Source organism: Natator depressus, chromosome 1 (assembly GCF_965152275.1).
Source record: "Natator depressus isolate rNatDep1 chromosome 1, rNatDep2.hap1, whole genome shotgun sequence".
Lineage (NCBI taxonomy): Eukaryota > Metazoa > Chordata > Testudines > Cheloniidae > Natator > Natator depressus.
The window spans coordinates 6,685,177-6,697,222 of NC_134234.1; the positions used below are offsets into that span (position 1 = coordinate 6,685,177).

General features: G+C 47.4%; 1 protein-coding gene across 1 annotated transcript; it reads left to right on the forward strand.

The window, feature by feature from the left end:
- Positions 1-10,630: 10,630 nt before the first annotated feature.
- LOC141980609 (olfactory receptor 52P1-like) lies at positions 10,631-11,569 on the forward strand. Its single transcript, XM_074941981.1, has one exon. The coding sequence runs from the start codon at positions 10,631-10,633 to the stop codon at positions 11,567-11,569; it is 939 nt and encodes a 312-aa protein (XP_074798082.1).
- The last annotated feature ends 477 nt before the right edge of the window (positions 11,570-12,046 follow it).

The following is a 12,046-nucleotide window of genomic DNA, read 5'->3' on the forward strand; positions in this document are numbered from 1 at the left end:
CCCAGTCCTTCCCTTGCTGGTTTACTTTTATGAGAGCTGTTTTTAGAGTAGAGTTAGTTCGCTCCACTTGGCCTGAACTTGGGGGGTGTCCAGCTATATGCAGCCTTTGTTTAATTCCAAACACTTGGTAGATTCCTTTTTTGATTTCCGCAATAAAGTAGGGTCCTTCATCTGAATCAGTTTCCCTCCAGGTGCCCCATCTGGTTATTACTTGTTCAGTGAGCACCCGAGCTGTAGCTTGGGCTATGTTATTTCGAGTAGGGATAGCCTCAATCCATTTAGTGAAGGATCAACAATCACCAGACGATACTGATTACCCCTTGTTGTCCTGGGTAGGGGCCCAATAAAATCAATTTGTAGTCAGGCCCATGGCCCCTCTATTCTTTGATGTCTCAGAGGACCTTTGATTATTTTGGGATCAGCATTATGGGCTGCACATAGTAGACAGTTATTCACAAACTGTACTACGTCACTGCTCATGTGTGGCCACCAGCCGGCAGACTACAATCAGGTTAAGGTTTTCTCTACTCCTAGGTGTCCCCCTTCGTGAGCTAGGGAAATCATTTCTATTCTTACGGCTGCAGGAACCACCCAGACTGCTTCTGGTTCCTTAGTTGCTCAAATTAATTTTGATTCATTCTGCCACACTTTCCACTCCTGGTGCTTTCCCTTTTTCACTAATTCTGTCAGGCCTGGATCCTGGCTTTAGAGGCTTTATTAAATCTATTTGAACTGAGTCTCCTTTTCTGGCTGCTGCTATAGGACCTACACCAACCCCATTTCTTGGCTGCCACAATTTTCTTTCTGTAGCCACCCTCCTTGCTTCCTTATCTGCCCGATTATTCCATTTTGACTCCTCAGTCCCCTTCCTGTGTGATCTGACTTTTCTCAAGTGAACGACAGTATCCCAGGCCTCCGCCAATGCCCACATATATGTCAGTTTGTCGGCATGGACTATGGGTTTCCCATCTGTAGACCTCATCCCTCTCTTTTTCCATTCTGGAACCCAATCCACTAGAGACCAAAGGACCCAGTCTGAGCCTGGGAAAATGGCTACCTCCTGAGTGGTGGGGATATTTTCGAGGGCTACTGCTATAGCCACAATTTCGGCTGCTTGGGCAGAATATGGTGTACACTGTCCCCTCAGCACCTCGGCCGTAGGCACTTTCACAGCAGCGAAGCCTGCAAGGATGACTGTTTTCGTGAAAACAAGAGCTGTCAACAAACGAAACAATATCTGCTATTCCCAGCATCTCACTCAGCATGGCCGCTCACTTGAAGAGTGACAGCTCCCGAGGCAGTTGCTCAGATAACCAGCATTTGTGCTCTTTCCTATCTATCAGGAAGCTGTAAGGGATTGGGGACAGTACTGGGGTTTTATCCATATCTACATTTTTGTCTAACAAAGCAAGGGTCCATTTTGCCAGTTGAGGACTGGCTAGGTGGCCATTGTTGATTTTACTAATGAGTACATACTTCACTAGGGAGTGGGTTGTTTTTAGTCACACAGAGGACAAACCCACCAGATATTCCCAATGCTTCTGCATTCCTCCAATCTGTGCTGCTTCTGTCAGAGATGTAGCTCTGAGAGCATCAGATTCTGCCTTCAAATTAATCCCTTCACTTTCCTTTTAGCTCTGATTCTTTCCAATTTCTGCACCTGGTCTTTTAGCTGATCTATCTCCTGATCCAGTGATGTCTCAACTATCCACAACCCCTGTAAAGCAGCCTTTTTCATTGCCCTAACATTCGGACCTCCCCACCTTCCCGCACTAACCCAGACATCCCATTAATTGTGCAGCTGCAGGAAGGCTCTGGGGCCAATGAAGGCTTCCAGGGTCCGTTACCCCCATACTCTTCGACAAAATCTCTCAAGCTGTTTCCCAACATCATTTTCAACTGTTCTTTCTTTCCAGTTGGATCCCTGTCTCTGGACGTAATTTCTCCACTGAGCAGGCAACCAGCCTGAGTTCTGAGTCCCAGTAACGGAATCTATCCATAAATTAACTCATGAACTGTTACACGGGAACTTGTAGGGAGCGACCCTATCCCACCATCTTTTACCTCCAATTGCAAGGGACAAACTACAAATTGTCTGCACTATCTGTCTCCTTCCTCTATACAATCTTTGCTGGGGCCTCCAAATTCTGTTACCCGGGGTTCTTTCCAGGGCTGTATTAACTTTTTGTCACCCAGTGCCAAACATATTTGTGAGCCCCCATGGGACAAGGTGCAGGAGGGCGGGATGGTCAGTCTCCAGAGAGAAGGGCAGGTTTGGGGCAATGAGGCACAGTGCAACGGGAGCATCCCCGCTCTGCACAGCCCAGCAGGAGGGCACTGTTTATGAACTTGCAGCTGCCTGAGGCAAACTGGCCTGCCCATCCCTGTGCTGCCAGCATGCCCCTTCCCCTTGAGGGTGGGCCCGCACCACACCACCCCCCTTCCCAGTGCCCCACCCTTATGCCCAGCCTCCACCCCTCCCAGAGACCTTCCTCGCTGGCCTCCCAAAACAACTGCACAGCACACTGTACACAACGCTCACCCAGCATCTTCCTGCCCATAGACTTCCCCACTGCCCACCACCTTCCTCACAGTCCCACCATCACAGCTGCACAGCACCGCATATTCCTGAGGGGATTCTGCACCAAAAAATCAAAAAGTCTGCGCACAATATCTTAAAATTCTGCACATTTATTTTTGTCAATAAATAAATGTGGATGCTCCAACTGGGCAGTGGGGCGCACAGGCCACTGGTTACATGGAGGTGGGAGATTACCCTGCAGGCTCCCTCTAACCCACCCCAGGACAAGGACTTAGCAGTGAGGTTGCACCCGACCCTGACACAGTGCAAGGGACAGGCCTGCCCCAGAAAAACCCTGGGGCTCTGCCCCTCTGTGCCAGGTGCACTAGGTGGGGTGAGCAGGCTCAGCCTGACAGCAGGATCCAAGTACAGCGGGACTTAGTGTGGCGGGATCCAGGTGGGGGTAAGAGAGTTCTCTGTGGGGCAGTCTGGGTGCGGGCAGCTCAGTGGGAGATCTGGATGCACAGAAGCTCACTGGGGGGTTCCAGGTGCAGGGGCAAAGGGACTCTGCAGGAGACTGAGGTGAAGGTGTTTGCGGCTCAACAAGGCGGGGGGGGGTCCAGGTGCAAGTGGTTGGGACTCAGTGCGTAGAGTATCGGGGGGGGACGGGGCTCTTTGGGTGGTACAGATGCAGGGGAGGTGGGGCTTGTCAGGGTGAGTGTTCAGTGGGCCTGCTTAAGAGAGGAGGCCCAGCTACTGCCAAGGGGATGCTGCATGCTGGGCTCCAGATTCCCCCGTGCCCCTGCTTCCCCCACCCCCTTCTCTTCCCCATCCCATGCCCCTTCCCCACTACCCCATCTCCTCCCCACCCCATCCCCTTCCTTCCCCCTGCCTCTTCTCCCCTGCCCCTGCTTCCCCTATCCCCTTCTCTTCCCTATCCCATGCCCCTTCCCCACAACTCCTTCTCCCCGGCTTGGGGGGCAGGGGGGAAACTGCCCCCCAGCACTCACCGGTGGCACAGCTTGGAGCTGGCAGAGCGATCTGGGGCCAGGTCACTCCACTTCCTGCTTCCTGGTGATTGCAGGGTCAGCCTGACCCCGCACTCACGGGGTGATGGGAATTGGAGTGACCTGGCCCCAGACTGCTCTGCTCTGCTTCCCTGGCTCCCAGCCTTGAGACTTGGAGGGCAGAGGGGAACCGTCCCCCAGCACTCACCAGTGCATAGCTGGGAGCCAGCAGGGCAGAGTGGGCTGGGGCCAGGTCTCTCCACTTCCCACCATCTGGTGAGTGCAGGGCTTGCCCTAACCCTGCTGCAGTCCCCCAGGACGCAGAGCTCAGGTGAGGGGGTTTGCGGGGGAAAGGGATGGAGTGGGGACGGGGCTGGGGAGGAGCAGGGGTCAGAAGAGGCAGGGCGGGGGCACAGCAGGGCAGCTTTACTGACCAGCTCAGCCAGCCGGGTTGATCGGGCTGCCCAGGGCCCCTTCTGACTCTGGGCCCGGCACCATGTCACCACTGCTGCCATGGTTAACCCAGTACTCGTTCTTTCAACCCAAAACTCTTGGAAACTTTTACTCTCTATGAGGTGGTGTCAGGAAATAAACCGGGGAGACACAGCCATCCGACAGATAGATGGCTGGCACAAACAGAGCAACACAAGAGTGAGTTCACTTAAAGCAAAACTTTACTTAGTTTCAAGCACTTACACATGTCCGCAACAGGTTACTAAAACACCCCCAACCCTCGATAATTACTGAAGTTGAGTGTGGCTCTCAAGTAGCACAGCGACAGGCTTCCATGGGCCAAACTTCCGTCTGCCGGTGAGGACACCAAGATGCGTCCAGATGGAGAGTTCCTGAAGAAACCCACCCAAAGAGTCAAACTAATTCAGAATTTCTCCCTTGATGCAAAAAAACTTGATGCAAAAAGCCCCCAAAGATGGGAGGCCAACGCAGACTGATGTGTGACAAGGCCTGGAAATGTTGCTACTAACAGTCTTCACAGCAGGTGCATTTAAAGACTTCAGGGATTTGTTTTTGAGAGAGCAATCTACACCCAGCGTTGCGCAATCAAACACACAGGCACAGACCGTGTCACCAAGGGCTACTAAACGAGACCATGGCCACCAGGATGGGGTCAATGTTCCCTCTAAGCTGCGCACCTGCACAACAGTCCATCAAGTGCCACACACTTGATTATAAAAGCCGCGCCAATCCTCAGCGACGTTACTTTGTGTTTATCTTGGTAGAATCAATCAGAGAAAGGGAGAGGGTGAAAGGAAAACCCTCTAACACCCGGTGTCTGCTGTTTGAAATTTGGTGGCTTAAGTAAGCCCACAGGTAGCTCAGTTTGGGTGTGTGGCACCATCTGCTGTCGTGTTGGGTGATAATAGGGCCTGGAGAGGCTGAATCACTAGCAAAGCAATTTGGAAAAGGGCCAGCCCAGCTGAGTGGTTAGAGGGTTGCAGCAGTTTTCACGGCTCCCAGACTCAACCCCGGGGACGATAATGCACCACGCTCATACCTTCAGGATCCAAAATTATGCAATGACGCAAGCATGGGGCAGGGACTGTATACAGTCCAAAAGTTCCAGATTTAGCAGTTGTTTGATTCCTTTACCACTGTGTTCCCACCCCAACAGGGCATAACAACGTCAAACACCACAGTAAGTGGAGAAGTCCCACTGTACTAATTCTGACACAGGAAAGCACAACCCCTTTTCTGCATCGATATCTGAAAGATCAACTCAATATTGAACTTTGATGATTACCTGATGCAGAGAGGAGATGAAATATTAGAAGGGTTTGAACTTCCAGATGTATATTCACTTTAGACAGCACAAAGGGCAAATAGCTTTGATACCAGAATCCTGGGAGAAGGAAGTGTTTTCCATGTCCTACGGCTTGAATAAATTAAAGATCACTTCATTTCGCCTGCACAGAGTGGCTCTGACTTTGTAGAGGTTAATGTGCTGTACATTACAACTGCATGGGCAGTATATGATCAATTGACAATGTATTTTTGTCCCGTATCTTGTGACAGTATTCCCACACATACTGCAGATGGCTATACATTATACACAGGGAAGAAAAAAAAACATTGTCAATTGCTAGGCTGAACAACATTCTGCTAGACAGTTTACCCTGACAATCTTCAGCCTCTGGTATCAGCAATTTATTTCTTCACTCCCGGGGGAGGCTCTCAAGCTGTAGTTCTCCAGGGTCTATTTTCTGCTCAGCCCATGGCTCATGGAGCCAAGGGAATTGTCTGGGAGTCTAAGAGGCTGCAGGGACTGCACAGAGGAATCATAAAAATCACTGCCCAACATGGCAAGTGTCAGATATGTGAGATTCATACTTTGATTCTTAGGGCTCTTCCTTCCTGTCACTGTATGGAGATTTCGTTTCTCTGCTGAGCAGGATTTCGGTGAGTTGCCTGTTCCTGCACTAAAGTTATTGCTAAGGGCAGAGGAAGGGCTCCAGGGTACAAGTGAAGAACCATCTGGGCAGGAATTCACCACCACTGTTTGTTTAGTATTGTCAGAAACACCAAGGGATTTGCCTGGTAAAATTGAAAGTACATATGTATTGGAGATAGTTTATACAAATATTTGTTTTTAAGATGAGTTCTTTGTCTCTTATTGTGTCCTCCTATCTTTGTCAATGGTTTCCTTTTTTGGGCGGTGTGGCTTTTCCTCTGGTTCACTCAATTTTTCCAATTCAGCGACTTCACTGCCCTACTCTGAAGTGCAGCTGAAGCCCTTGCATTGGGTTTCTGTGTTACCAGAGGTTTCAGAACAAGGATGGGTCGCACACTGCCAGATTCTGTTCTCGCATTCAACCTTCTCTGAGTCACTCCAAATTGACACTGGCCTCCCTGATAGCCAAATCAGGGCCCACGTGTTTTGGAATCTGTTAGGATATAGATATTCAGGCCTGTCGGTAAAGGCTTCTACTCTAAGAATTTAGGTGTATTCTTATCACTTGGCTAGTTCTAGAGGTATAAAAGAAAGAATCAAAATCACTGGCTGCTGGTGTAAGGTCCTTCTCTTATTGTGACAGTCTGAGGCCCTGTTCTTAGGCTAAGGCCTTTGGCTAAGCAACAGAGGCAGCCATAAGCTGGGAAGCGACTGGTCACATCCTCACATTCCAAACTAGTCACATTGAAATAAGGTGCTATTGGGCTCTTAGGAATACAATCCTGTCCTGATAGTGCCTATCACCTATAGGGAAGAAAGGGAAGGGAAGTGCCTAGAAAGGGAAGTGCCTAGAAAATGTAAAAGGAAACTTAGTCTGATAGCATTCTGTCTGGCAAGAACTCACTTATCAATAGCTGGGATGTGAAATCCTCACTTCTGTATTGTTTTGTCATTATAGTTCCCACTTTGCTATTGTTTGTCTGTATAATCTCTGTCTGGTTCTGTGATTGTTTCTATCTGCTGTATAATTAATTTTGCTGGGTGTAAACTAATTAAGGTGGTGGGATATAATTGGTTACATAATCATGTTACAATATGTTAGGATTGGTTAGTTAAATTTCAGGAAAGTGATTGGTTAAGGTATAGCTAAGCAGAACTCAAGTTTTACTATATAGTCTGCAGTCAATCGGGAAGTGTGTGGGTGGGTGGGGGAGACTGGAACAGGGAATGGGGGTAAGGAAATTGGAATCATGTTTGTCTAAGGGCAGGAATGGGAACAGGGACCCAGGTGTACGACTCTGTGGTGTCAGAGCTGGGAAGGGGGACACTAAGGAAGGAAACTGGAATCATGCTTGCTGGAAGTTCACCCCAATAAACATCGAATTGTTTGCACCTTTGGACTTTGGGTATTGTTGCTCTCTGTTCATGCGAGAAGGACCAGGGAAGTAAGTGGGTGAAGGAATAAGCCCCCTAACAGAATCCCCATCTTTCATGACCGGTCTCAGAATGCCACATAAACTGGGGGTATTCTCCATACACTTTCAGCACCATTACAGAAGCGGGCTTACAGTAGCAGGACCCGAACCAGTGATTTTTGCAGCTTATAGCCAAAAGTTAAAAACTTAGGGTGAATCTCATCACATTGATATCAATAGCAAAGTGCTGAAAACAGCCAGGAGTTCACCCTAAATCCACATGTAGGGACATAAATAAATAGCCCTATTTACACCAGTCGTTAGCCTCCAGCGACTTGAACTGGAGTCATGCTGTGGCCTCTAAGGATGGATACGCTCATTTGAATTAAAATGAACTGACAGGAGAGTTACTGGAATCTGAAACTTATTTCCAGACAGAATTTCTGTAACTTCAACTCCCAGCCATTGGATCCTGTTAAACATCTGTATGCCAGCCTGAAAAACCTATTATTAAATATTGGTTCCCTGGGTAGGTACTTACAGACTCTTATCAAGTCACCCCTTAACCATCTTTGTTAAACTGCACAGATTGAGATCTTTGCGTCTATCACTGTAGGGCAGTTTTTCTGCTCTTTTACTAAATCTTGTGATTATTCTCTGAAACTCTTCAGTGTATCAACATCCATCTTTAACCATGGGCACCAGAACTGAAGACAGGATTCCAGCAGCAGTTGCACCAGTGCCAAATATAGAGGTAAAAAAAGGTCTCTACCTCTCCTTCAGATTTCCCTGGTTACCATCTCAGGCTCTTTTGGCCACAAGGTCACACCGGGAGCTCATGTTTAGCTAATTAACCATTCAAGCACACAAATCTAGTTCACAGTCATTGCACTTCCTATGATATCCCCCCATCATGTGATCACTGCCTACATTCTTTGTAGATACCTACATGGCTATATTAAAACACATGTTGGTTGCTTTGTCAAGGTTCCTTCCCCACTCTGAACTCTAGGGTACAGATCTGGGGACCTGCATGAAAACCTCCTAAGCTTACTTTCACCAGATTAGGTTAAAACTTCCCCAAGGTACAAACTATTTTACCCTTTGCCCTTGGACTTCCACTGCCACCACCAAACTTTATCTGGGTTCCTGAAAAAATGTAGTTTGGACACGTCTTTTCCCCCAAAATCCTCCCAACTCTTGCACCCCACTTCCTGGGGAAGGTTTGGTAAAAATCCTCACCAATTTGCATAGGTGACCACAGACCCAAACCCTTGGATCTTAGAACAATGAAAAAGCATTCAGTTTCCTTACAAGAAGACTTTTAATAGAAGTAAAGGAATCACCTCTGTAAAATCAGGATGGTAGATACCTTACAGGGTAATTAGATTCAAAACATAGAGAATCCCTCTAGGCAAAACCTTAAGTTACAAAAAAGACACACAGGCAGGAATATTCATTCTATTCAGCACAGCTATTTTCTCAGCCATTTCAAGAAATCCTAACCTAACACATACCTAGCTAGATTACTTACTAAGTTCTAAGACTCCATTCCTGTTCTGTCCCCGGCAAAAGCAGCATACAGATAGACCCAGACCCTTTGTTTTTCTCCCTCCTCCGAGCTTTTGAAAGTATCTTGTCTCCTCATTGGTCATTTTGGTCAGGTTCCAGCGAGGTTACCTTTAGCTTCTTAACCCTTTACAGGTGAGAGGATTTTTTCCTCTGGCCAGGAGGAATTTTAAAGGGGTTTACCCTTCCCTTTATATTTATGACATGATTCGACCAAGTTTTTCAATCAATCCAGATTGATTGATCAATCCAGTGACCTGACTTCTTCATCATTTATCACCCCCCAAGTTTTGCATCATCTGCAAACTTCTTCGCTATTCCAGCATGAGAAGGGTTAGCAAGTGAGCTGTTAACACATGTCTCTTCTTACACTTGTCAGTTAACACCTGTAACTTTTCCCTGAGCCAAAGCAGGGTGCCTGCAAGAAAGTGTCTCACCAAAAGAAACAAGGAACATAACCGAGGTGCTGGCCTGTAACCCAAACCACCAAAACACTTGTGCCCCCAGTGCCCATTCTCTTGAGTAAAAAGCCATAGCCCAGCATGAGAATGTCTTTTCCCATGAGGGAAACTTGGCTCCTTTCCAATACAGGAACCGCATCATTGATCAGACCATTTAGTCCAGTGTCCTCTCTCTGACAGTGAGAGCCACAGGTGCTGCAGTACAAGGTGTAAGAAACCCACAGAGGGATGACCTGACTTTCAGGAGGGTGTCACCGTAATGCCTAACAGTTAGAGATTGGCTTGTGTCCTGAAAAAGTGGCCGTATAGGCTTTCCAAAAAATATTCATTTAGCTGTAACTATTGTAATTGAATAGTGTCACTATCCATGTATATGTCCAAACCCTTCCTGATTCTTGCTTAGTGCCTGGCCTCAACTTCCTTTTGTGGCAACAAATTCCTCAGTCTAATTAGGCATCAAGTGAATATACCATTCTTTTTTTATCGTTTTTAATTTGCTAAGTTTCAGTGTAATTGAATGTCATCTTGATCTTGTGTTAGAGAGTAGAGTGAGCATGTGTTCTCCCTCTCTCCTTCCAGTCAGTATTTTACAGACTTTTCTCATATCTCCTCTTATTCATCTCTCTGTAAGGTAACAATTCCAGTCTTTTCAACTTCTCTCCTTGATCATTCTCCTTGCCGTTCCCTGAACCCCTCTAGTTCTGAAATATCCTGTGTGAGAAGAGTGACCAGTACTACACAGAGGAGACCAGAGTAGGGTAAAAGATTGTCTGACTGATCTCATGGCATTGTATTTTCTGTATAATTTCCCATCCCTCTCCTCCTGGATAACAATGTTTTGCTTAGTTTCTGTCCCTGCTTGCTCTGCGAGCAGGGTTTCATAGGGCTGTGCACCATGACACCCAGCTCCCTGTCCTGAGCTCATACAGTTAATTTAGAAGCTTGTTAGGTGTTTCAGGAGTTCAAGCTTTTTCCTCCAGTGGGCAGACATGTTGCAGTTATTGACATTGAAGGTCATGTACCATTCACATGGCTGGGTTAGCTCCCTCTGAGGACTTCTCTGTACTTGACTATGACAGAAATAATTGGGTGCCATCCTTAAATGTTGCCACCTCACTGCTAACCCCCCGTTCTAGATTGTTAATAACTATGAAATATTTGTTATAAAGTGTGTAGCCCCATAACTGTGCTTTTCTCCCTTCACAGGCATGTTGAGCACTTCTGAGCCCAATTGACGCCTTGACCACCTCATGGCAGCATTCAACCTCACCACCTCTGACCCTTCTCCATTTATCCTAATGGGCATCCCTGGCCTCGAAGCTGCCCACATCTGGATCTCCATCCCTTTTTCTATGTTCTACATTATCGGCCTGTTTGGAAATTTCATGCTTCTGTTTGTTGTAGGCAAAGAGCAGACCCTACACAAGCCAATGTACCTGCTGCTGTGCATGCTAGCGGTCACAGACATCGGCACATCTACCACCGTTATGCCGAAGGAACTGTGTATATTTTGGTTCAAGTTCAAAGGCATTACTGTGGGTGGCTGCCTCACCCAGATGTTCTTCCTTCACTCAATTTCTATTATGGAGTCAGCCGTCCTCGTGACAATGGCCTACGATCGCTACGTTGCCATATGTAACCCTCTGAGATATGCCACTATCCTCACCAATGCAAGAGTAGCTCAGCTCGGGCTCGTGGGTTTGATAAGAGCTGTTCTCCTCATGTTGCCCCTTCCCCTGCTGCTGAGTAGGCAGCCATTCTGTGCCAATCGCATTATCCCCCACACTTACTGTGAGCACATGGCTGTGGCGAAGATGTCGTGTGGGGACACCACTGTCAACAGGACATATGGCTTGGTGATGGCCTTTGTCGTCATTGGGGTAGATCTGACACTGGTTGCCCTGTCCTACAGTCTGATCATCAGGGCTGTCCTCAGAATCTCCTCCAAGAAATCCTGTCGGAAAGCCCTCAACACCTGCACAGCCCACATCTGTGTGATGATGACATCTTTTACTCTCTTCTTTTTCTCCACTCTGACACACCGGTTTGGTCAGAGCATCACTCCCTACGTTCACATCATCTTGGCAAACCTCTTCTTCCTCATCCCCCCCATGATCAACCCGATCATTTATGGGGTCAAAACCAAAGAGCTGCGTGACAAAGTGGTCAAATACATCTGCAGAAGCTGATCGCATGGGGCCATTGACTTTAATCCTCTGTGACAAGAGGGGGAAAGGTTATCTCCTCATTACTCAAGGGTACTCTGTCCCAGTTTGTCCGAGCTCAACATTGTACAAGTTCACCGTCTGAGAAGTTCCTCACAAGTAATGCCTTATTACTCCACCACCAGGCACTGCTCTCTCCATTGCGTAATTCCCTCTTTCTGACCATCACGTGATCTCTTTTGGCATCACCTATCAGTCCCCAACCCCACACAGCCTGTCACTCAGCCTTTGTTTGGCTTCCAGAGTACCAGAAGATACTGAAGCATTCGAAAGCAAGGTGGCTTTGCATTAGTTCCTGTGTGAACAGGTTCTTGATCAGTTTGATTAACTAAAGCTATGCTGTCAGATAGTCGAAAACAAAATAAGAAACTACAATGCTGAACTTTTTCATGTGTGCAGTGATCCAGAGAGTAAAATCTACCTAATTTTGCTATGTCCAGT